Source organism: Heloderma suspectum, chromosome W, assembly GCF_057233095.1.
Source record: "Heloderma suspectum isolate Gila_16-S chromosome W, 16-S_ref, whole genome shotgun sequence".
Taxonomy (NCBI): Eukaryota; Metazoa; Chordata; class Lepidosauria; order Squamata; family Helodermatidae; genus Heloderma; species Heloderma suspectum.
Window position 1 is genome coordinate 66,298,602 of NC_139475.1, and position 25,447 is coordinate 66,324,048.

Here is a 25,447-nt window from a genome sequence, read left to right on the forward strand (position 1 = left end):
GGTAAGTCACTTTCATACATCCCTAGCTGGAATAACGTGGGCAGGAGGCGCTCCCAACGCATCCCGTGTCTGCCCAACCACTGAATGGTGGCATAGCAGCTGACCCCTAGCTGGGATCCGCAGCTGGAGGAGGCCCTCTGACCCGCCCAAAAAACCATACTGTGCCCGCAGATGAGCACCTTCATTAGATCACTCGCACTCCAGTGATCTATAAGAACAAGAAAAGTAATGAACAGAAATGTCCACAAAACCTAAGGGACCGGCAGTGGCCTCATGTATGCCTGATACGCCTTGGAGCACCACCTACCGACCAACTGCACCTTGTCTGATGTGAACCCCAGAGACGCAGTGGTGGAGGCGGCCCCAATCCGGAAGGAATGTGTGCCAAAACGAAGAGCACCCAAACCCAGCGCCTTTAACGCTCGCTGTGTGACTGCCCAAAATTGATATTTGGTTAAAGGAGAAGAGTCTGTATGGCAAAAAAGGGGGCCGGGCAGGTTTCCCTGAACCTTCAGAAAGTCCCTCAATGCCGTGACCGGGCAGAGGTCCGGCCTGGGGGCTGGAAACAGGGACACGCTGACGCCCCTTCCCCCCTGGTCAGTCTTGGACCTTCTAAGCTGAATAAGGGCCCCCTGCTGAGAAAACTGTAAGTCATTAAACTGCAAGGCTCGTCCCGACAGGTCGCCCTTAGCGGACACCACCAACTCTGATATCCTGAATGCCCCAAAGAATGCTGTAAGAGCGGCAGCATGAAACAACATGGCTTCTTGAGGGGATTTGCACAAGGAAGGCCACAGATCCCGCAAGCCCAGCAATATGCCTGGCGACAGAGGGCGTCTAGAGTCAGGAGGCACCGGGGATCCCCTGGACCAGCCCTGAAGCATCCACCGGACCTGGAAGTCCATGGTGTTATCTGCTACACCCTTCATTTTACACCAGAAGGCAAGCGCAGCAAGCCTACCCCCGATGGTCCGGGCCACTAGACCCCACCTGTGGGCATCCACGCAAAACTGCAATAGGTGATCGACCGGTATTGGCCAGCACTGTGGAAGATGTGCAGCCGCCCAGAATGAAAAGACCTCCCTACCTGACCTGGCGTAAGCCGCTCTCGTGCTGGGGCCTAAGGACTGCAGGATGGCCTGTTCTGCCTCTTCCAGCCAACTTCCCACAGAGTGGCTGGCATGGTGTCCGGAATAGCACGCGCCCAAGGGGCCAGTTCTCGGAAACGTTGCACCTGGTTTCGTGACAATGCGTCAGCCAAGGCATTATCCATGCCAGGAATGTGTCGTGCACGGAATATAATATTAAATCGGAGGCACTGCAGAGTGAAAGCCCGAAGCAAGGCCATGACCCTACTGTTGCGTGATGACAAAGAATTAATGACCTGGACGGTGGCTTAGTTGTCGCACCAGAAATGCATGACAGAATTAGCAAGCTGGGCTGCCCACAGGTGCGCAGCAACATTTATCGGAAAGGGCTCTAAGAAGGTAAGGTCTCTTCCGACGCCTAGAGCTAACCACTCAGCCGGCCAATGTGTGTGGCAGCATCGATTGTGAAACACAACCCCAAAGCCTAGGGCCCCAGATGAATCGGAATGTATTTGAAGTTCTGCTTCCAATAGCAACTCCTTCCTCCAGAAGGAAACGCCATTGAATGCATTAAGGAAATGCAGCCACACAAAAAGATCATCTTTGGTTGATGATACCCGAATGCGATGGTGCGGCAAGCGCAGGCCCCGCATGGCATTACAAAGGTGTTTAAGGAAGGCCCTGCTGGGGGCAACTACCCGACAGGTGAAATTAAGATGCCCAACAACTTCCTGCAATGCCAACAGAGTGACTTTCTTAGAATGAAGCATGTGCTGTATCCTGTCCTTTAGGGCCTGTAATTTGTTGGCTGGGAGCCTACACAACTGATTCACGGAGTCCAGTTCTATGCCCAAAAATTTAATAGTGGGGGAAGGGCCCTCGGTTTTTTCCCCTGCTGAAGGTACACCCAGCTCATTTGCGAGGGCGGAAAATTCCTGCATTAGCCATGCGCACTGGGGGGTGCCGGATGGACCAGCAAATAGGAAGTCGTCAAGGTAGTGCACGACACTATGGGACCTGGTTTTATCAATCAGAGCCCATTCCAAAAAGGAACTGAACTTCTCAAACATAGCACAGGACACGGAACATCCCATGGGTAGGGCTCTGTCAACATAGAACTGACCAGAAAAACTGAATCCTAACAGGTCGAAATTGTTGGGGAAAATTGACAAGAGGCGGAATAAGGATTTAATGTCGCATTTTCCCATGAGGGCCCCAGGGCCCAGTGCCTTCACCATAGATACTGCCGTGTCAAACGGCGTGTAGTGAACAGAGCACAGGTGCTCAGGAATGGCGTCATTCATGGACTCCCCCCTGGGGAAGGACAAGTTGTGGATCAACCGGTATTCACCTGCGGCCTTTTTAGGCACAATGCCTAAAGGGGAGACCCTGAGGTCAGGGAAAGGGGGGGAATCAAATGGACCAATGATCCGCCCCGCAACCACTTCCTTATTGATCTTATCCAAGACTAGGTGTTCGAAACCTGCAATAGATTTCTGATTCTGGCAAATTTCGGCCTGGCGTTGGCCCTGAAGCAGAATCCTAAAACCCAGGGAAAAACCCTCTTCCAAGTAGCGGGCGTCCTCCGGAAGCAGGTAGCGCTTCAAAAGGTGCTATAGGGGCTGCAACGTAATTGGACTGGGCCCCTTTTGGCAGAGGTTGTGTGCTGCCCCCAGGCTTCCTACCATCCTGCCATTCCTGATTTGGGCCCTGCTGACCTTTGGCCTTTGGGCAGCCAATGAAGGCGTGTTGTCCCCCGCAAATGGAGCATGCATGGCGAAATCTGCATGGGTTTTTAAAGCAGACGCCATTGGAACCAAACTCCCCACAGAGAGCGCGGTGTTGAACCAGCTGTCCTACCCCAGCCTTAGGGGCTGAGGCAGGCGTCGGCTTAGCTAATATATGCCCACTATCAGATCGCTCGCCAAAACCCGGCCTGGCAGGGGTCATAAACTGCAGCCAAAGATCCTGATCTTTGGTGTCCCAGTGCAATGTGGGGTCAAATGCCGCCCGTATACGGAAGGATTCGTCATAGGCCAGCCAGACTCCACCCTCATATTCGATGTAGGCCCTATATATAATATCCAAATACTTAGTGAGGACCCAACCACGGTCTGGGTGCTTTTGCTGAATGACACCCATATATATTAAGAAGCTGGGCAGCCAATTTGCCCAAGTGTGTGACACCTTCTTACGCCTGACCCTCTCCTGATCCCTATCGTCAGATTTCTCCCCTTCCTTTGTTTCAGACTCACGGAATAACAGGGAGAAGATGTCACCGAATTCTCCCCCGAGTATTTTCTCTTTTGTTGCCGGCAATAGGTGATATCCCAGGGGAGTAGATGTTCCCCCGGTTGGAATTGCCCTTATCTCTACCTGGGCATAGGGGTCATTGCTGCCCGCCCCAAGCTCCTTGGAGCTCTCGCCTACGGGGCCTTGCCACACGGCTGCGCAGGCAGCCATGGTGGATGGGGCGTGCTGAGGAGCCATTCTGTCACCGGCCAAAGGAGGCTCAGTAGCCGGATGGGCCACGGGTGCTCCCCCCCCGTCAACTCCACCTGTGAGGTTCGGAGCAGGGACGGGGGCCCCATGGGATTGGGCAGATGCAGGGATGCCCGCCGTAATGGCGGCCCCACCCGGTGTGGCATGGCTTAGCGCCAGGAGTGTGTAACCTGGGCCAAAGCAGTGGGGTGGTACACCTGGATGAGGGAACCCTGGGATGCCCCCTACTGGGGTGTGAAAAGGCCAGCTCATCCCCGCTGAAAAGGGGAACCACCCATATGGCGGGAACTGGTTATGGCCAGTCGGTGGCACAGACCCCCCAGGTACCGTAACCTCACCTGAACCAAGGTTGTTTGCCATGTCAGGGATCTAGCTGCGGTCCAAAACTGCAGGAGCCAGTGAGATGGATGCCGGCGACGTTTGCACTGGAGGGGGCAGCTCCGAACGTGAGCATGTGAGCGCTGGAGCCGGTGCGGATGCTGTTTGCCCAGCGACAGTGACGACTTCCTAAGCCTCGATTGCTTCCAGCCTCTCTGAAATAGATATTAATAGATCCTTGTGAGCTTGCCCTCTAGTAACCCTTGAAGTCCGGGGAGCCCACCTGGCAGGGGTGGTAAATGCAGGGATCCCTAAGTCCCGCTCAGCAGCCTCCAGTCTGGCCAGAATGAGGGCCAAGTCTTGATCCTCATCGTTAGATGAGGAAGAGTTGGCCCTATGGAAGTGGTGCTTAGCTGGGGGGCAGGAGGTTTTAGCTGGGGGGCAAGTGGCTTTGCCCTTGCCTTTTTCACCTCCCAAACCCTTCTTGGGTGGCATCGCTGTGTGTTGGGAAATCTGCCAACTGACTTTAGGATGGAACCTTGAATGAAATGCGTTTACCCTACTTCCCTTCCTTTGTCTTTAATTATTGTTATTATTATTTATATTAAATCGCACCCTATACTTTCCAGGCGAAGCCTTGTGCCTTACAATAGCTCCCCTCAAACAACTGCTCCCCCCTTTTAAAAAATATTTTATTTATTTATTTATTTTCAAAATTTATTTACTCCTCCCTTCCCCTCTCCTTCTTATGAAGCAAAGAGGGTTCAAGGCACAACAGGCCACTAGGGGGCAGCAGAGTGCTAAAAAAAAAGGCCCAGCGGGAAAATCCCTGTATTCCTGGGAGGAAAGGAAAGAAGCCACCGATAGCCCACTGCAGGCAGCTGCGGATAAACGGCCTACGGAGGTGAAAAGGAGGAGGTAAGCCCAGGCGCTGGAACACTTTCCCTTCCCTGCCCTTAATAATGGCTACCTGGAAGTGCCAGGAAGCTAAATGGAGACCCCTCCACCCACACGGACGCAAACTGTGAAGGTGTTATGGAGCGCAAAAGGGGGGAAAACAGGTGACTTTCCCCTCCTGAAATCAGCTGGGCGGGGGGACAGAAATGCCACGGAAACCCAAGCGGGGACCACTGAAGAAAGGGGCGAGGGAAGGGCGAAAAGCCTCTTGCTTGTGCGGGGGAAGGGGAGCAAACCACACAGCTCAGTGGCTGCCTCGACCCGGGAATGCCGCCGCCGAGCCACCACTGAGCAGCCGCCTCATCCAGGGGGTGCCGCTGCCGTCGCTTAGCCGCCGCCGCCACGCCATCATGCTGCCACCTCATCCTGGGGGTGCCGCTGCACTGCCACCATCGCGCTGCTGCCGAGCAGCCGCCTCGTCCCTAGGGTTGCCACCGCTGCCGCGCTGCTGCTAGAGATCGAGGATGGACGGAGGACGCCGATGCGCTGACACTTGAAAAGGGTGCAAAATTCCAGCTGGACTAGCCGGAATGAGGAGGCAGCGGGGCAGCGCAGCCTAAATAGTGGCCGGCTTGACCCACCCCTTGGTGAAGCCAGGGGTGAAGACCAATGGCCTTCGCCCTTGTCCTGTCCTTCGCCCACCACCCGCAACAGCCCCCCCCCCCCGCAGCCAGGCAAGCCGGGCACGGGGTGCGTGCACATATGGCACACATTGTTTACTTGGACTTCCAAAAGGCTTTTGACAAGTCCCTCACCAAAGACTCCTAGGGGTGTATGAAACCCCGCTTACCTGGCTCTGCCGTGTTCCGCAGGTGGGGGGAGGCGATCCGTTCCTCCCCCTGGAATCCTCAATGGGGGGGAGGCAATCTGTTCCTCCCCCCCAGAATCCTGCCCAGCTGGCTCCGCTCCGCGGCCAGGCCGCAGAGCCGCCAGCCGGGCCAACCCGCAGCGGGGCCTCCAGCCACTGCTGGGCTGGTGCAGACGCAAATGGTGTCCTGTGTAGGAGACGCCATTTGCATCCCTACGCTGGCCAGTAAATACTTATTTACTGTACAGTACATAAATACTGTAAATATTTATTTACTGTAAATAAGTAATATTACGTAAATACTTATTTACGTAAATACGTTAATATTTACGTAGCCTATCACGGCTAAAGCAGGGATGCAGATGGCGTCCCCTACGCCATTTGCGTCCCTGCAGAGGCTGTGATAGGCTACGTAAATATTTACATAGCCTATCATGGCAAAAAAAAAGAGAACACAAATGGCGGAGGCTATGGCGGCCGCCATTTGCATTCCCTTTTTTAGCTGTGATAGGCTGTGTAAATATTTACGTAGCCTACCACGGTGAAAAAGGGAACGCAAATGGCAGCCGCTGTAGCCGCTGCCATTTGCATTCCCTTTGCCATGATAGGCTACGTAAATATTTACGTAGCCTATCACAGCCTCTGCAGGGACGCAAATGGCGTCCCTGCATTAACTGTGATAGGCTACGTAAATATTTATGCAGCCTATCACAGCCATTCAAAAGATGCGTGAATGGCGGCTGCAGACATGGCCGCCATTCGAGGAGCACCGGAACGGCTGACCAATATGGGCTCCGTTCCAGGCCCATTTTGCGGTGGGGGGGGCTTCGTTCCGCCATTTATTTTATTTATTTATTTCATTTATTTCATTTCTATACCGCCCAATAGCCGAAGCTCTCTGGGCGGTTCACAAAAACTAAAACCAAACAACACACAATAAAACAATTTAAAATATATAGAACATTAAAACCACAATATAACAATACAACCACAACCGCCATGGATTTTGGGAGGCCGAATGAGCTGGCGTTCGGCCTCACCGAGATCCGTGACAGAATTCTCCGCCATGCCTAAAGACTCCTAAGAAAACTTAGCAGTCCTGGAATAAGAGGACAGGTCCTCTTATGGATCAGCAACTGGTTAAACAACAGAAAGCAGAGAGTAGGAATGAATGGTAAATTCTCCCAATGGAGGGAAGTAAATAGTGGGGTCCCACAGGGATCTGTGTTAGGACCAGTGCTTTTCAACCTGTTCGTAAATGATCTGGAATTAGGAGTGAGCAGTGAAGTGGCCAAGTTTGTGGATGACACCAAATCATTTAGGGTGGTTAAAACAAAACGGGATTGTGAAGAGCTCCAAAAGGATCTCTCCAAACTGGGAGAATGAGCATCTAAATGGCAAATGCGGTTCAATGCAAGCAGTGAGCCTTTGTACACCAGTTGCTGGGGAACATGGGCAGGAGGGTGCTGTTGCCCTCGTGTCCTGCTTGGGGGTTTCCCGTGGGCAGCTGGTTGGCCACTGTGTGAACAGAATGGACCCTTGGTCTGAACCAGCATGGATCTTATGTTCTTATGGTAGTTATTTTATGAACCCCCTCTCCAACCTACCCCCAATAGCAATCTACAATTGGATCCATTTTGGAGTGCTCCAATGCACAACCCAGAAATGCCTTCACTCTTGCCATGCTACAGAAACACCAGCAGTGGGTGCTGGTGGGACATTTATGTCATTCTAGGCAGGGATGTATGCGAAATTCATTTCAGTTAATTTTTTATCAGGATTTGCCCAGATTCATCTTCTAGACTGAACACGAACTCGGACACAATCCACAGTCAAGGTCTGTATATTTCCAAGCTTGCAATGTGATTCACGTACCAAAAGTTTTTGCATCTGACACACCATGCATTAGGGATGGCAGAGAATTCCGCCACAGATTTCAGTGAGGCCGAATGCACTGGCATTCGGCCCCCTGAAATCCGTGGCGGAACGGCCTGCTCCCCCCGCCCCCCCACGGATCCCCCCCCGGGACGAGACTTACCTGGGGCGGATGTTCTGGATGGCGGCGGCTCCAGCGGCGGCGGTGGCTGGTCTTCTGACCGGCTGCCGCCGCTGCCATTTGCAGTCTGGTCTTTTTTTTCTTTCTTTTTTTTACATAGACGTGATAGGCTACGTAAAGACTTGTGTAGCCTATCATGTCTGGGTTAAAAAAAACAAAACAAACCGCATACGCAAATGGCGGTGGCTATGGCAGCCGCCATTTGCGTTCCTTATTTTTCGCCATCTTAGTCTACGTAAATATTTAGATAGAATATTACAGCGAAAATCAAGGTGAACGCAAACAGCGTAGCGGGCGCTATTTGCATTCCTTTTTGATTCGCTGTTTTAGCCTATGTAAACATTTACGTAGGCTAAAACGGTGAATCAAAAAGGAACGCAAATGGCGCCCACTACGCTATTTGCGTTCCCCTTTATTTTCACCGTAATAGTCTACGTAAATATTTACATAGACTAAGACAGAGAAAAATAAGGAACGCAAATGGCGGCCGCCATAGCCGCCGCCATTTGCGTACGCGTTCTTTTGTGTTTTTTTTTTAACCCAGACGTGATAGGCTACATAAATATTTACGTAGCCTATCACGGTTGAATAGAGGGACGCAAATGGCAGCGGCTACGGCTGCCGCCATTTGCGTCCCTGCTACCCAGCAGCCAGATGTCCAGCTGCTGGTGGAGCCGGCCGGCAGCTCTGCAGAATCCCCATGGAGCGGAGACGGCCGGGCAGGACTCCGGTGGGAGGGACAGAACGCCTCTCCCCCACTGCGAAGCAGAGCCGCGAAACGGTAAGTGACTTTCGTACATCCCTAGCATGCATACATTTGAAAAAAGCACATGAAAAATGTGCACTTTTTAAAAATGCGCACATATGAACTTCTATCAATGGGAGAAGAATGCGCACATTTCAAAGATGCATGCAATTGATTCATGCATTTGGGAGAAAATAAGCACAAAAATACTCATGGATTTTCATGTGAAAAAACACACACACCAAAGCTTGCAATCTGGAAGGACTCAAGTTGAGCAGAGGTAAAGGCCTTGGAGAGGGATATGCAAGGGCAAAGTACATCAGGATCCTTTGGTAGATCTCTGGGTGATTTACAATAGATCAGCAAGAGTTTTCCAATTCCCAATAACATCAATAATAGCAAGTAAAACTGAAAGTCTAAAAAAAACACATGGTGGTGGGGAAATCAGCTCTCTACTACAGGGCAGCCTTGTGCTAACCCCCCGTCCCTTAGCCTCAGTGTTGTTGTTGTTGTTGTTAAGTCGTGTCCGACTCTTCGTGACCCCCGTGGACCATAGCACGCCAGGCCTTCCTGTCCTGCGCTCTCTCCCAGAGCATGCTCAAGTCCATATTCATTGCATCGGTGATGCTATCCAGCCATCTCATCCTCTGCTGTCCCCTTCTCCTTTTGCCTTCAGTCTTTCCCAGCATCAGGGTCTTTTCCAGAGAGTTTTCTCTTCGCATTAGGTGGCCAAAATAGTTGAGCTTCAGCTTCAGTCTCTGTCCTTCCAATGAGCAGTCAGGGTTGACTTCCTTTAGGATGGACTGATTTGACCTCCTTGCAGTCCAGGGGACTCGTAAGAGTCTTCTCCAGCACCACAGTTCGAAAGCATAGATTCTTCGGCGCTCAGCCTTCCTTATAGTCCAGCTCTCACAGCCGTACATTACTACTGGGAAAACCATAGCTTTGATTATGCGGACCTTTGTCGGCAAGGTGATGTCTCTGCTTCTTACTATGCTGTCCAGGTGTGCCATAGCTTTCCTCCCAAGGAGCAAGCGTCTTTTAATTTCATGGCTACAATCACCGTCTGCGGTGATCTTGGAGCCCAAGAAAATAAAATCTCTCACTGCTTCCATTTCTTCCCCTTCTATATGCCAGGAAGTGATGGGGCCAGATGCCATGATCTTACTTTTTTTAATGTTGAGTTTCAAACCAGCTTTTGCACTCTCCACGTTCACCCTCAACAAGAGGCTCTTGAGATCCTCTTCGCTTTCTGCCATTAGGGTGGTATTGTCTGCATATCTGAGGTTGCTGATAATTCTCCCGGCAATCTTAATTCCGACCTGTGATTCATCCAACCTGGCATTTCTCATGATGTACTTTGCATATAAGTTAAAAAAGCAGGGCGACAATATGCAGCCTTGTTGTACTCCTTTCCCAATTTTGAACCAATCGGTTGTTCCATGTCCGGTTCTTACTGTTGCTTCTTGACCCTCGTACAGGTTTCTCAGGAGACAGGTAAGGTGGTCTGGTACCCCCATCTCTTTAAGAATTTGCCACAGTTTGTTGTGAACCACACAATCAAAGGCTTTAGTGTAGTCAATGAAGCAGAAATAGACGTTTTTCTGGAATTCTCTTGCTTTCTCCATGATGCAGCGAATGTTGGCGATTTGATCTCTAGTTCCTCTGCCTCTTCGAAACCCAGCTTGTACTTCTGGTAGTTCTCGGTTCGCATCCTGCTGAAGCCTAGCTTGTAGGATTTTGAGCATAACCGTATTGGCAGGCGAAATGAGCGCAATTGTACGGTAGTTTGAATACTCTTTGGCGTTGCCCTTCTTTGGAATTGGAATGTAAAGTGACCTTTTCCAGTCTTGCGGCCACTGTTGAGCGTTCCAAATTTGTTGGCATATTGAGTGCAGCACTTTAACAGCATTATCTTTTAGGATTTTAAAAAGCTCGGCTGGAATACTGTCATCTCTGCTAGCTTTGTTGTTAGTAATGCTTCCTAAGGCCCACTTGACTTCACTCTCGAGGATGTCCGGCTCAAGTTCAGTGACCGCACTCTCATGGCTATCAGGGACATTCAGATCTTTCCTGTATAGTTCTTCTGTGTATTCTTTCCACCTCTTCTTAATCTCATCTGCTTCTGTTAGGTCCCTGCCTCCTTTGTCCTTTATCATGCCCGTCTTTGCACAAAACATTCCCTTGAGATCTCCAATTTTCTTGAAGAGATCTCTAGTCTTTCCCATTCTGTTGTTTTCCTCGATTTCTTTGCATTGTTCATTGAAGAAGGCCTTCTTGTCTCTCCTTGCTATTCTCTGGAACTCTGCATTCAGCTGGATAGATCTTCCCCTTTCTCCCTTGCTTTTCGCTTCCCTTCTTTCCTCAGCTACTTGTAAAGCCTCATCAGACAGCCACTTCGCTTTCTTGCATTTCTTCTGCTTTGGGATGGATTTCATTGCTGCCTCCTGAACAATGTTACGGACCTCCGTCCATAGTTCCTCAGGCACTCTGTCTATCAGGTCTAATCCCTGAAATCTATTCCTCACCTCCACTGTATATTCATAAGGGATATGATTTAGGCCACAGCTGAATGGTTTAGTGGTTTTCCCTACGTTCTTCAATTTAAGCCGAAATTTTGCAAGAAGCAGCTCATGATCTGAGCCACAGTCAGCTCCAGGTCTTGTTTTCACTGACTGTATAGAGCTTCTCCATCTTTGGCTGCAAAGGACATAATCAATCTGATTTCGATATTGACCATCTGGTGGTGTCCATGTGCAGAGTCGCCTCTTGTGCTGTTGGAAAAGAGTGTTTGCTATGATCAGCGTGTTCTCTTGGCAAAACTCTATTAGCTTTTGTCCTGCTTCGTTTTGTACACCAAGGCCATGCCTGCCTGTTATCCCGGTGATTTCTTGACTTCCTACTTTAGCATTCCAATCCCCTATGATGAAGAGGACATCTTTTTTTGGTGTTAGTTCTAGAAGGTGTTGTAGGTCTTCATAGAACCGATCAACCTCAGCTTCTTCGGCCTCAGTGGTTGGGGCATAGACTTGAATTACTGTGATGTTGAATGGTTTGCCTTGGATTCGTACTGAGATCATTCTATCGTTTTTGAGATTGTACCCCAGGACTGCTTTTCCCACCCTTTTGTTGACTATGAGTGCTACTCCATTTCTTCTAAGGGATTCTTGCCCACAATAGTAGATATGATGGTCACCTGAATTAAATTCGCCCATGCCTGTCCATTTTAGTTCGCTGATTCCCAAGATGTCGATGTTCAATCTTGCCATCTCATGTTTGACCACCTCCAGCTTACCTTGATTCATTGATCTGACATTCCAGGTTCCTAAACAATATTGTTCTTTACAGCATCAGACTTTTTTTTCAACGCCAGACACATCCACAGCTGAGTGTCCTTTCGGCTTTGGCCCAGCCGCTTCAATCTTTCTGGCGCTACTTGGAAATACCCTCTGCTGTTCCCCAGTAGTATATTGGACACCTTCCGACCTGAGGGGCTCATCTTCCGGCGTCATCTCTTTTAGCCTTGGGATACGTTCCATGGGGTTTTCTTGGCAAGAATACTGGGGTGGGTTGCCATTTCCTTCTCCAGTGGACCACATTTTTTCAGGACTCTCTGCCATGACCTGTCCCCGTCTTGGGTGGCCCTGCACGGCATAGCTTATGGCTTCACTGAGTCACACAAGCCCCTTCGCCACAACAAGGCAGTGATCCATGAAGGGGAAGTGGTATATACCTATTGCAAATAAAGAATAAAAAGAAGGGAGAGAGAATATTCCACACACAAACCCTAACTGACTTGTGGAACTCCCTGCCTCAGGATGGTGTCACCCACTTGCAATCCTGTGCTATGTTTACTCAGGAGTAAAGCCCACTGAGTTCAACAGGGCTGCCTCCCACGTCACTGTGCAAAGTCTTAGAGGGCTTTTTTGTTTGCTTTTTAAGAGAAATAGAGACGTTTGGGCTGCAATTCTGTGTGCACTTACCTGCGAGTCAGCCCCATTGAATAGAGTGGGGCTTACTTCTATGTAAAGACGCACAGGATTGTGTTCCTGGTTACTTTATTTATAAGCCACCCTTCCTGTCCAGGGGTGGGCGAAACCCCCATTTTTATTCTCACAACAACCCTGTAAGGTGGATTAGGCTGAGAGAATGTGACTCTTGCCCCACCGGTGGGGTTCATGGCTTCAAACTGGGCCTCCCCACCCCAAATCCAGTCCCTTACACATGACGCTGGCTCTACCTCAGCTGTGAGGGCATAGCAGAACCTCAATGTTCCCAGGAAGTCTACCTCTAAACACCAGTCTAAATTCCAGTGTGGAAGAGGGGATTTCAGCAGGTGCTGCTTCTTGGGCAAGTGACGCCTGCTGAAATTCTTTCTTCAACAGATGCCATAAAAGGTGTAGGAGACCTGCCCTCTTTGGCACCTGGCCACCCTAATCACAGCTCTGAGGACTACTGTTTTCATGAAGTGTGCACATGGTTATCAGCCTAAAGGAAGTTCTACGTTCAGCGTTAGTCTACCCCAATCCCAGCTGTCAATTTCCCACCCTGCTTCCTGTTGGGGCGTCGGGCTGTCCACCACTGGAATTAGAATGCTGGGACCTGTTAGACCCTTGGCCTGACGAACGCTCTTCTCGATGGAGAATTGATCAATCAACAGCCCTTTAGGGTTCCCCAAATCTTTTGGGTCAGTGGGCATGTTTGGAATTTTAAGTGGGCTGTGGGTGCTCTTGCAAAGTGGCTGCCAGAGGGTTGGGTGGGGGTTGCCCATTCATAAAATGGCTGCCACATGGGCGGTCACAGAACACTTTCTTTCCCAGCAGGCAAAATGATCAGACTGAAGAAAACTGTGCAAGAACTGAAGTCCAAGGCAAAGAGATAGGGTCAGAGCTCCAAAGTTCAAAGCCATTCTTTTGAACCCAAATAAAGATGGCGCTGGAGGGCGGTCCTTTGCTTTGCGGCATGCCAGTCTCCCAATGAAATAATTAAAAAAAAATCTTAATGAAATAAACTTCAGGAGGGGCAAGGAGAGTCATGGTTTTAGTTGAACTTCCATGTTCATAAGTAGCCTACTTCTGAATAACCAGCTCCTTGGGAGAAACTGAGGAAAGCTATTGTGTTAATTCACACCCTCCTTGCAGGGTGGGACCAAAGGCAAAAGGGGTGGGCCCCCAAATACCAGAATATTGTAGCTTAAGAACAGCACCAGCCCAGGACATGCTGCTGCCTGAGGCAAAGGACAGGATGGTACCCTCTCCTACGCCATATACAAAAGCCAACTGGGCTGGTAGTTGAATCTTACTTCAAGACTAGCAATGGGCCAGCATCCTGTTTGATGCTCCACCCACAGTGGGAAATGCTTGCCTTCCCATGAACATGGGCACGGCTTTTCCCCTTATTCCTCAGGTAGAGACAAAAGGGAGCCTAGAGAGGGGGTGACTTGCTCTCCTGTGACAGCAGTGGAAACGAGTGCAGAAGGATGGGCTGAGAGGGCCTTCTGCTTTGCCTCGTAACGCCCCAGGGCCACATCAAGAGAAACACAACACACGCCCGTTGTAACTCTCTCACCTTTATTTCGTGTTTTTCTTTTTCCTATAAAACTCCTCCATAAAATTTCACAAATTTAACAAAAAGCTTAAAAGTCAGGACAAAAACGCTCCCATAACTTATTACAAACATTTTTCTCCCCACAACCCACCCACCCACCCCACTCCTTTTCAGGTTTTTATTCTGGAGTCTTGGGTCAGGTTTATTTCTTACACCCGAGCAAAGAAATCACCCTCCCCGACACAATATCCTCTACACATAGACCAGGTATTTCATACCTGTGCTTCTGACAGAATGCAGCCTAAAAAATATAACCCAGAGAGAGGATTAAGGACTTGTTCACTTCCTTCAAGAGTGCAAACTCCCACTTGTTTTTGTTGCCAAGGCCTAACACACTTATGATTGCCCCCCCACCATTAAATGCCAATATGTGTTATGATTATTCCAAGGAGTACAACCAGGGCCAAGCATAGTTAGCAATAAAAGGGGGGGGGGGGTCTGAATACTGCAACCTGTATATAATATATGCATTTTTTCTTATTCTGGCTTTTGCTAGTCACAGAGGAGAGGTACAGTGATATTCAAGTCCTGCCCCCAACAACAGGAAATCTTAGCCAGCCCTCTTGGTTCAAGGTCTCAACACCAGCAAGCATTAAGGACTAGAATATTGCTTGTTTTCTTCTGAACAGGAGAAAAAGCTTTTGAGATACTTAGGAAGATGGAACGGTTGAACCAACAGCACCTTTGGTGAACACACAGCGCAGAATGCAACAGATGCGTCGATCTCTCCAGGACTCTCTGACCTCAAAGTGCCCAAGAGCAGAAACAAGAGAGAAAGTGTTTGCAGCTGCACAAAGGGATATGGATCCAGCAAGCCAAAACGGTTAAAAATCCGATTTCGTTCCATAGGAGGATCAATTGCATCTGTAAAACCTGCTCCTGCTGAAATCATGGAGGGAAGTGTCGAAGTGGGAACAGATTGGAGGGGACTCCAGATTCGCTATTTGGCGAGAATGTGTCTGAAGGGCAGAGCCGGGTTGCAAGATCCCTCGTTGGGTTATGGCCCCCAAGCCTGGCCTTTACCAACGGCTTATGAGGAAAGAAGGCAAAGCCGGCCCAGGTGGTAGGATGGCCACAGCTCACTTTGCTCAAGCTAGCTCCAAGGCTCATCATGTGCTCAAAAGAGCATAATATGGGTTTTCTACAGAACTCAGTGTGACTGCAGGAGCTACTACCCTCCCTCCTCCCAAGCTGTGCTCGCCAAGTTAACAGGTCTGCTCACCACAGGTGAGCACGTTTGTGGATCCCTGAAATAAGCCTCTAGGCTGCTAGTCCACATTGGGTTTTTTGTTTTGTTTTAAAAACACCTCCTTCCCATACATACCTCTGTTAAATCATTATTAGTGTACAGATGGCTTAAGAATCACCAAATTTTGTAACGCTACCCTATCTGACCACCTTGCGGGTGATGCTTAACGGTCACAGTGGACCCATGAAGTGGCAATTTAAATGCCCATCTTAGACATTGTGAAACTAGTGCTCCACTCTTAACACTGAGTATATTTGTAATTATTGTCTGAATGTTAAAAAAAATCCCCACAAACAAACAAATAGCGGAAAGAAATTATGCTTAGAACTGTATGATTTTGTCTGCCAAGTTGTACTCAACATATTCCACACCCTTAAAGTGGTGGTATTGCATATATTGAGGTTTCCCCTAAATTTTTCCCTTTAAAAAACAAACCCAGAACACCAGGGGGAAAATAGCTTTAGAATTTCGAAATTTTCACAACTACTCAAACATTCCCCCCCCGTAGCTTTACAACTTCTTCACAACTACTTTACACCACTGGGTCAGTTCCCGGTTTTATGCAGAGATCTGCCCAGAGAGACAGATTTACCCAAGCAGAAGAACCATCCATTACAGCATTCCCCAAACAGGCTCTTTAAAATTACCAAATTGGAAAGACAAACAAACAAGACTCTGTCAGTTTTAAGGAAGAAAAAGAAGTGAGGTGTGGAGGAAGAGACCGACCATAGAGAAGACATTCAATTGGAATGACAGCCTCCATTCCTTAAAACCCTTACTAGGTTTCCCTTTAGGGCACATGCTGGAGCAGTGCAGCAGCATCCCTGTCTTTCATCTATTTTACTGCTATCAAGGCATGCTCTCACTTGAGGAAAGACACACAAGAACACCACAGTGGACCCACAAACACAGTAGCCAGTTTAAGAAAGGATCTACACTAGAATGGAAAGCAGGATTTGGGCTCCTGACCCAACAGAAAGCATAAAAAAAGGCTTTTGGAAAACACAAAGGAGAAAAAAAACTGAAAAGGGTTAGGGTGAGGGATAAATCCAAATATGACGAAGGCTTTCAGTGACCAAAATGGCCACCAGTGCTCTTTGGGGGAGATAAGATTTGGGGAGAGGGGTGTCATTCTAAAAGCAATCTGCAAAATACTTTTTTTTAAGTGGAAGAAACCCACCATCTCAGTTCATTCTTCCATGCATCCCCTCTTCAAGAATACTTCAGTTTCAGGACCACTCTGATCAAACAGTGTGCCCCCTGCCCCGAGGCTCTTTCTGCCCACCCAAGAATGTAGCCAAGTATGTGGACATGATCCAGCAGGAAGCACAAGGAAGGGAATACTTCACCCTCTTGGGTACCTGTTGTTCTCAAGGAAACCTTCAAACTTCAGGGCAAACAACACACGAATGAAGGGATACTGGCAAAATGGGGTGCACGTGTGTGTTAGAAGCTGGGGTGGTGGTGTGTGTGGGGTTATGCAGGAGAAGGGCTCATAAAACCTCAAACTTTGCTTTGCAAGAAGACAGCTTACAGCATCCCCTTTGCAGCGGATTTGATCACAGTTTGAACACTGACACCCAGGGTGGAGAGCAGGCCTCATCCAGAGGCTGCCCAGTCTTGGCACTGCTTGGCAAACCCCACAGAACTGGTGTGTGTGTGTGTGTGTGTGTGTGTGTGGCAGGACCTCAACAGATTCTGTGAGTTCTTCTGCCCAACCTGGCTGCTTTCCTGCTGGCATGCCCTTCCTGGAGTCTCCCAATGTCCCTCCTTTGGAGTTTCCCAATGTTCTTGGAAAGAGAATGAGCCCTGATAGGAGCTGGAGTGACACGGCAGAGAAGCACTGGAACTTGGCATTTTATATAGAAAGACAAACAATGAATGGTCCAGACAGACAAGGGGGAAAAGGTAAGTTCAAACAGGGATTGGGGGTCAACATGACCTAAGGCAGGAACAGCTTATTGTTGGTCTCTTTAGTTGTAACATTTGCATGATAAAACAAGGGGAAGGGGGGAGAAATCCAGACCAAAGGACTAAATGTACCCTATTCAAAGGAAACACCAGCATGACTCTATGAGCCAGGAAGCTGCCCCCTTTAGGAATTCTAAGAGAGCTCAAAGTCACAGCAATCCTATGCCCAGCTTCCTGGAAGCAAGCCCCACTAAACTCCATGGGACTTCCTTTTTAGCGGATATGTAAAGGATTACACTGTAAAACTGGTTGAAGAGCAGCACCTCTAAAATGCTAAAACTGGGGGGGGGGGGTTTCCTGCATATTTTAAATTAACATTGAGTCGTCCCCGTCCCCCCCCCCAAACACATCAAGACCAGCTGAACAAGGAATATTCACAAATATTCCTACTGGAGTTGTCCAACACCTAAGAAAGTCGGTTTTCAAACCTTGGGAATTTCCAAGGCATTAAAAGAAGGAGAAAGAAAATCTCAGAAGAGACAGACTCCCTTGATTTAAAGCCAAACTATTATTCTAGAGGATTGGGGGGCGGGGGGGACAATTCTCTAAACACCGCAAGATGGCAATGATGAGAATGCGTTTTGGCAAAAAGTTCTTTGAAACACTGATGGGGGGGCAGGGTGGGGGGAAGCCAACACAGACTGGTCCAATTCAGAGCACAGAATGATTGACGTTGAGGATGTTTGCTCAGCTTCCAAATGCTGAAAAGTTTCCCAGATGCATTTTGAACAACACCCCAAAACAAAACAACCCCCCTCCCAGGTCAACCTACTTTACCCCACTGCTTTTATTTTAAGTATTAACAGCCCCCCTCCCAAACACCTACACATCCCCCTCTGAGACATCAAGACCCAGTTAGGTTCTTCTTACACTGTGTGTGTGTGTGTGTGTGTGTGTGTGTGTGTGTGTGCATGTAAGGTCCAAGCCTGTATACTGCTGCTTGCTAGAGTACAGTGCCTTGTGCCCAGAAGGATTGAGAGCATGGAACCAATCCCACAGCCATCCACTGTCCATCAGAACCACCATGCCCCTATGAGGGCAGATGGCTCTGGGCAGCCACATGATTCAGTTACACCAATGCCCGCCCTTGATGTGGTGTGAGCATCACTCCATGTAGTGGGGCAGAAAGAGGCACACTGGGGGGTGGGGGGAGCCTCACACACTGCAGGCAAGTTTGTCACATCCATAGAAGTAACAGCTGAACTGATCCCATGCTTAAGGGGATGTCTTAGAAGTATATTCTTAAACACAGCTGGAGAATCTCATTCTAAAATCTTTTTAAAAAGAAGCCGGAATTAAAAAAACCAACCAAACAACAACAGCGTAGCGGCGCAGCCGGGATCAGCACAGCTTTGACTCTTCCAGTTGTCAAGCAAGCTTCTGAAGCGAGGGAGAAGAAAGTTGCCAAGGGCAAGCGCGCGGCTGGAGCCCGAGACGAGAAGTGCAGCTGGTGGCAGCGGCGTGTTCCTAGAGCGTGGTTGAACCCTAAGGCAGTGCTTCAGGTGAATCAAGAGGATAAGGCAGCAGCCAAGGTCCACGGGTCTGTTTCCTGATACCAAAGAGATGGGAATTCTGGTTTTTTTTTAAAAAAAGCGTCTGGCTTGGGAGGCCCAGGGTCACGTTGCCACAGCCTCCAGGTAACTCTGCAGCTTGCGGACGGTCGTCTCGTCCAAGGAGAACAAGTCGAAGTCAAAGGTTGTGTTGGTGACGTTGAAATGGCCTGTTTCCTCAATGAGGTTGACGATCTAGCCCAGGAGAAAAAGAGCAACGTTAGAGGGACACACCAGTGCAGAGAGCAGCAGCGGGCACCTCCTTCCCCCTCCTCTCTCTTACTGCCTGTTCCATTGTTCAAATCCAGCTTGTATGCTCCCAGAGGTCAGGTTCTGTCTTTTTACACTTTGTTTCCTCTTTAAAGGGCCATATCCAGTAACAGCACTATGCAAGTTTGTTATAAATGCGTACACTGCCCCCTTCAGTAAAAATGCCCTGGGGACAGCGTGATGGGCAATAAAACCAGCACCACAATCAAAAATACAGAACCACAGGATCAAGACAGCAGAGGAAGAACAACACACAAAGAGCAAGCAAGAGCAGGCCGAAAGTGATTCAGGTGTTGTTATTTAAAAGGGTCTGGGAAAATAAAGATGTAAGAATAGGTGCCAGACAAGACTCCACTGGGACGGAGTTTTGCTGCCCAGGATACCACAGCGGAAAAGACCCTCTCGCTGGTTACCACCTAGCTAAGTTTGGAAGGTAAGAGGAAATATTTCATAATCCAAAATTGTTCAGTTTTTCGGAAAAGACCCAAAGAAAAGGCCTTGGGTGTAAAAAGAAAGAAACCAGCTGAGGCAGGGAGATGGCGTAGCACCTACCCCACTAACCAGCCATCAGAATTCCTATCCTGTTTGGCTACCTTATCACCAGAGTCACACACCCAAATCTCAAAGATAGCTGGACAGGGTACCTCAGTTTTTTCCTTGCAGATGGATGCCTGAAAGTATGAGATTTGCTAAAAGACAAGGGGAGGAAAACATGGGAAATTGAGAAAAGGTCCATTTTTAATAAGCACACAGAACAACCACGTTCAAGATAGTGGATGGCCCTCTGCATTACTAGATGGGTTGTCATTCGAAGGTAGTACTAATTTCAGTACCCTTTTAGGAGGGTCATGTGAGACTAGTTTATTTATATAAAAACAGATTCAATCACATGGATCAGATTGTCTGCGAATTTAATTCTGGATTGGGCAGCTTGAAGCTTTATGTGTAGGTTAGCGATAGAAACATGTGTAAGGTGTCTATACAAGAGAATTCAAAGAATAAAATAGTATTCCGACCCCCTGGGGTTTGTTTGGTTTTTTGCAAGTGTCACACTACAGTCAGATTGCATCTGGATTTTAGAAGCCAACAGTTTTCTCTGGCTTTCCTTCCGCCTTCTATCAAAGCCACCTGGTCACCCACCCTGTACCTGCTGAAGAACATTCCGTTCCCGTAGAGCCATCAGCCTCCGGTGAAGCTCTACCAACTCCTCTGTGTAGGCCTTGGAGAGGAAAGACGGAAGATTAGCAAGCAGAACACCACATCAGCCTCACGTCTGGGGCTATTTGTGAAAAAAGGACAGGGACCTCCCGATGGAAGACCCTGGTACGTGAAATGAGCTGGAAGCTGCTTTGATGGGCCCTGACAATGGGGCAGGGGCATCCTAGAGCCCCGCTGCAGAAGCTGGCAAATACGCCTCCCAAGCAAGGAGCACCCAAAGGGCAGCAAAGATGCAAGTGCTAATCCAGGCGGGCAGCACAGAAGAAGTATTCTTCTTTTGCCTGTGGGCAAGGCAGAGGGAGGAAAAGAAACTATGCCCAGTGAATTGGGGCTTCTATGCCTTGTGGGGGGGAGCGGCACCTTGGGGGTGTCCATTGAAAAGAAAAGAATCAAAATGGCAATGCAGGATCCAGCCTTAAGGAAAACAGGAGGACAGAGCTCATGCTTTGCACATGGGAGGTCCCAGGTTCAACCCCCAGCTTCCATTAAAGAATCACAAGCAGGAGCAGCCAGTCAAGTGAGCTGCGACCAGTCCAGAGGACGCAATGCTAGGCAAGCTGGATGAATGGTCTGACTCGAAGGCAGAGAAGGCTGCTTTGGTAGTTCAAAAGGGCTCCTACCCCAGAGATGGCTTGAGCCTGTCAGGCAGGGATGGTTGCAGAACCTCCGGCCCACACACCTATTCCAGCCGCTGAGGTTCCACATCCTGCACTGCCTTGGGTAGACCCATGGAGGGAAGCCCTGCTGTTATCTCTGATCTGAGATTGGAGGTAACAATCCTTTTGCGTGGCATGTGCCACCCCTATGGGAACGGTATGCTCTGTGCACAGCTGATCCAGTGACGCCCAAGACCCTTTCTCCATGTTGAGAGAGGCACGGAACGCTGTGCCTCTCTCAGCATGAAGACAAAATGGTGCAAGCGACCGCCCACTGACATCTTCCAGCCCATGGAGGGCCCAGTGGGGAGCACTTTGTCCCCCCCACCCCACCCCACGTAAACTAGCTCTGCACCCCTGCTCTTAGGGCTGGCTTGACTCTCCCACCTTCCCCAGACGTGGCCTCCCTCCTTCTCCAATTCAAAAGCTCTCCCCTCGACAGAGATACCTTGTCATAGGTCCCTTTCTTCAAGATCTTTTCCGGCTTGCTGCAAGACTCGGGACTCTCTCTCTCAGAGATCTGAAAGCAGTCAGAAGTGGGGAGTGCACCAACCAGTTCAGAGGAATGGGGTGGCAGTGGAGGGGGGGGGAGAACAGAGAGAGGGGAAAGACAAGAGTTGGGCTTAGATTGCCAAACAGAGCAAAGGCGTTGCATCTGGTCCACAGGAGAATGCAAAAACAGAGCGCTCTTTCACACAGACTCTTACAACTGAAAATGGGCATGATACAGTAACAGGGAAGGTCCCCTTCAGCCCCACTCAGCCCCAACTGAGAAAGTGGACCCATGTTGAGAAGATGCGCGGGGGGGGGGGGGGGATGACTGGAAGCTCCAAAATGGGATCATCATGGAATTTTAAGTGAACAAGGGACACTCCCCGTTCCAATCTCAGCTCAGCTGTGATCTCGCTGGATGCCTTCCAGCATACCACTAGCAGCCTTGGCCCCTCCTTGTGTCATATGGGGATAGCGGCCTGCCTTACATGGTTGTTTCAAGGATGATTCGCCCCCAACATATATGAAGCACCATCCTGTTGCGCCGTTACCTTGTTGTTCAAAGGGGGTGGTTTCTGGCTGGAAGGCATCTCTCGACTTGGAAGGCAGGAGTCTGCGCTGTTGTCGCTGTCACTGAGTCTGGCAAAGGAAGTGCTGCGAGTTAGGAGGGCAAATAAGGAGGGGGGCCCCCCACACAAAACAAAAAGGAGAGAGAAAGCTGAAGATGGTTAAGTAAGATCACAGTCTGCTGAAGTGCCTAACTGCTGCAACAACTTGAGGATGGAGCTCAGGGCCAGCCCTACCATTAGGCAGGGCAAAGCAGTTGCCTCAGGTGGCAAATGTTGGGAGGTGGCAGCGGCAACAAGGTGTTGGAAGAGAGAATGGTGGGCCAAGCAGCCTGCCCCAAACCCCCTAATTGAGCCTGTGGTGGTGGAGGATGCCGTTCCATCGCCAGTATTATTATTATTTATTATTATTAAATTTATTAATCACCCATCTGGCTGGTCACCCAGCCACTCTGGGCGATGTACAACACACAATAAAAACAGTTTAAAACAATAAAATCCTACAATAAAAACATTTTCTAAAATACCCTAACCCATCCCAAATGCCCGCCTGAACAACCACGTTTTTAATGCATGACGAAAGCTCATTAAAGAGGGGGCATGATGGAGTTCCCTAGGGAGGGAGTTCCACAGAGTGGGGGCCACTACAGAAAAGGCCCTCTCCCTCGTCCCCACCAGTCTAGCTGCCCTGGCTGATGGGACAGAGAGAAGGCCATCCGAGGCTGATCTTGTTAAGCGGCCTGTCTGGTGCTGCTGGAGGCGCTCCTTAAGATAGGCTGGGCCGGAACCATATAGGGTTTTAAAGGTCAAAACCAACACCTTGAATTTGGCCCGGAAAACAACTGGTAACCAGTGCAACTCCTTCAGCACTGGAGTGATGTGATCTCGCCGGTGGCTGCCTTTAATCAGGTGAGCCGCCGCGTTCTGTACCAGCTGCAGTTTCTGAACCGTCTTCCAGGGTAACCCCACGTAGAGCGCATTACAGTAGTCTAAACGAGAGGAGACCAGGGCATGTACTACCGATGGGAGCAGATGGTCGGGAAGGAAGGGGCGCAGCCGCCATATCGGATGGAGTTGATACAGCGCTGTCCAGCTCACAGCTGACACCTGAGCCTCCATGGACAGCTTGGAGTCCAAAATGACCCCCAGGCTGCGGACCTGGTCTTTCAAGGGTAGCCGTACCCCATTCAGCACCAGGTCAACATCCCCCAGCCTCCTCTTGTCTCCCACCAAAAGTACCTCGGTCTTGTCAGGGTTCAGCTTCAGCCTATTCCTCCCCATCCAGCCACTCACCGTCTCCAGACATTTGGACAGGGATTCTACAGCCAACCTTGGTGAAGATTTAAACGAGAGGTAGAGCTGCGTGTCATCCGCATATTGATGACACTGCACCCCAAACCTCCTGATGATAGCCCCCAGCGGCTTCACATAGATGTTAAATAGCATCAGGGAGAGGATGGAACCCTGTGGCACCCCACAAGGGAGCGGCCATGGGTCCGAAACCTCCTCTCCCAGTGCTACCCTCTGGTACCTGCCGGAGAGGAAGGACCGGAACCACCGCAATACGGTGTCCCCAATGCCCAACCCCTCCAGGCGGTCCAGGAGGATACCGTGGTCAACGGTATCGAAAGCCGCTGAGAGGTCGAGGAGAACAAGGAAGGAGCATTCACCCCTATCCAGAGCCCTCCTCATATCATCTACCAAGGCAACCAAGGCCATTTCTGTCCCATGCCCAGGCCTGAAGCCCAACTGAAATGGGTCTAGATAATCAGTTTCTTCCAAGTGTGCCTTCAACTGCACCGCCACCACCCACTCAATCACCTTGCCCAAAAATGGCAGATTTGAGACGGTGAAAGTTGTTCAGAACTTGAGGATCCAAGGAGGGCTTCTTTAAGAGCAGTCTTATCACTGCCTCCTTGAGGGCTGATGGCATCACCCCCTCCTCAAGGGAGGCGTTCACCACCGCCCTGATCCCCTCACCCAGTCTCTCTCTGCAGCTCATAATGAGCCAAGATGGGCAAGGATCAAGTAAGCAGGTGGTCGGCTGTACCGATGAAAGCACCTTGTCCACTTCCTCAGGAGGAAGAAGCTGGAACCGATCCCACAAAACTGGGTTGCCACAGGCCGCCTCTTGCTCACTAACTGTATCCACAGCATGCAGAGTAACACACCTAATCTGATCAATTTTATCTGCAAAGTGCCTTGCCAAGGCCTCACAGGAGGCCTTAGAATGCTCCAGTGGTTCCGGAGCCACAGGACCGACCAGGCTCCGGACCACTTGGAACAGCCTCCTGGGACAGCACTCTGCAGACGCGATGGAGGCAGCATAATATTCCTTTTTTGCTGCCTTCACCGCCACGTGATAGGCTGAAGATACAGCTCTAGCCTGTGTCTGATCGTCTTTGGAGCGAGACTTCCGCCACCGGCGCTCTAGCCGTCTCACCTCCTGTTTCAGAGCTCGTAACCGCGGATTGAACCATGGTGCAGTCCGAGCCCTGTTCAGGGGGAGAGGGCGTTTCGGAGCCACCTGATCTAATGCCCCAGTGATTGCGGCATTCCAGCCGCCCACCAGGGTCTCGACCGAGTGGCCGTTGGCATGCCCCAGAGAATCCCCAAGCACGTTCAGGAATCCATTTGGATCCATAAGACGCCTGGGGCGGACCATTTTAATGGGTCCTCCACCCCTGCGGAGGGGTTGTGGAACCGAGAAGTCCAACGTCACCAGATAGTGATCTGACCACAACAAGGGGGTGGTGGATATACCCCCGACTTCCAGATCACTCCCCACTTCTCCAGAAACAAACACAAGGTCTAGTGCATGACCGGCTACATGGGTGGGCCCAGTTAGAATATGGTGCAGCTCCCAGGAGGCCATGGTCTCCATGAAGTCCCGAGGTGCTCCTGTGAGGATGGCCTCCGAATGTACGTTGAAGTCCCCCAACACCAGTAAGTTAGAGGACTGCACACGCACATCAGAGACCACCTCAAGCACCTTGGCCAGGGAGTCAGTCGTGCAGCGGGGTGGACGGTACACGAGCAGAATCCCCAGACTGCCCGTCTGGCCCAACCTCCAGTACATGCACTCAGCAACCTTGGTTTCCCGGAGAGGGGGTCTGGTGAAGACCAAGGACTCTCGGTAGATAACAGCCACTCCCCCTCCCCGATCCCCAGCCCTTGGCTGCTGTGCATACGAAAATCCAGCTGGACACATGGCTGCAAGGGGTGGAGCAGCAGCCTTGGCCAGCCAGGTCTCCGTAATACATGCCAGGTCTGCACCCTCATCCAGGATCATGTCATGGATGAGGGAGGTTTTCTGGGTAACAGACCTGGCATTGCAGAGCAGCAAATGAAGGCCAGAAGTTGGGGTCACGCCTCCCCCAGCCATCCTTTGGCT

General features: G+C 50.1%; 3 protein-coding genes across 5 annotated transcripts in view; all 3 read right to left on the minus strand.

Annotated features, from left to right (window-relative positions):
* Nucleotides 1–251: 251 nt before the first annotated feature.
* On the minus strand, nucleotides 252–1,266 carry LOC146334120 (uncharacterized). The gene is made up of 2 exons (XM_084824929.1): nucleotides 1,093–1,266; nucleotides 252–1,043 (listed from the first exon to the last, which is right to left on the minus strand). The coding sequence occupies exons 1-2, from the start codon at nucleotides 1,264–1,266 to the stop codon at nucleotides 252–254; spliced, it is 966 nt and encodes a 321-aa protein (XP_084681055.1).
* Nucleotides 1,267–1,396: 130 nt separating this feature from the next.
* Nucleotides 1,397–3,950, minus strand: LOC146334121 (uncharacterized). The gene is made up of 2 exons (XM_084824930.1): nucleotides 3,465–3,950; nucleotides 1,397–2,689 (listed from the first exon to the last, which is right to left on the minus strand). The coding sequence occupies exons 1-2, from the start codon at nucleotides 3,948–3,950 to the stop codon at nucleotides 1,397–1,399; spliced, it is 1,779 nt and encodes a 592-aa protein (XP_084681056.1).
* Nucleotides 3,951–14,027: 10,077 nt separating this feature from the next.
* LOC146334122 (protein ENL-like) overlaps nucleotides 14,028–25,447 on the minus strand; it is a 43,451-nt gene continuing 32,031 nt past the window's right edge. For 2 of the 3 annotated variants that reach the window (XM_084825342.1, XM_084825344.1), the window contains 5 exons: nucleotides 22,039–22,126; nucleotides 21,444–21,515; nucleotides 20,269–20,340; nucleotides 19,766–19,810; nucleotides 14,028–19,046 (listed from right to left, as the gene is read on the minus strand). In XM_084825342.1, coding sequence (XP_084681468.1) covers nucleotides 18,918–19,046; nucleotides 19,766–19,810; nucleotides 20,269–20,340; nucleotides 21,444–21,515; nucleotides 22,039–22,126 — 406 coding nt within the window. In that variant the 3' untranslated portion in view covers nucleotides 14,028–18,917. The remainder of the gene's footprint in view (nucleotides 19,047–19,765; nucleotides 19,811–20,268; nucleotides 20,341–21,443; nucleotides 21,516–22,038; nucleotides 22,127–25,447) is intronic. The other variant, XM_084825343.1, reaches the window with a different exon arrangement.

Bases quoted from the DNA above. Each gene is read 5' to 3' on its own strand.
- LOC146334120 (XM_084824929.1), bottom strand. From the start codon at position 1,266: ATGCCTTGGCTGACGCATTGTCACGAAACCAGGTGCAACGTTTCCGAG. The intron at 1,044-1,092 runs GTCAGGTAGGGA...CATCTTCCACAG, and splicing joins ACGAGAGCGGCTTACGCCAG to TGCTGGCCAATACCGGTCGA.
- LOC146334121 (XM_084824930.1), bottom strand. From the start codon at position 3,950: ATGGCAAACAACCTTGGTTCAGGTGAGGTTACGGTACCTGGGGGGTCT. The intron at 2,690-3,464 runs GTAGAGATAAGG...CACCTTTTGAAG, and splicing joins GCAATGACCCCTATGCCCAG to CGCTACCTGCTTCCGGAGGA.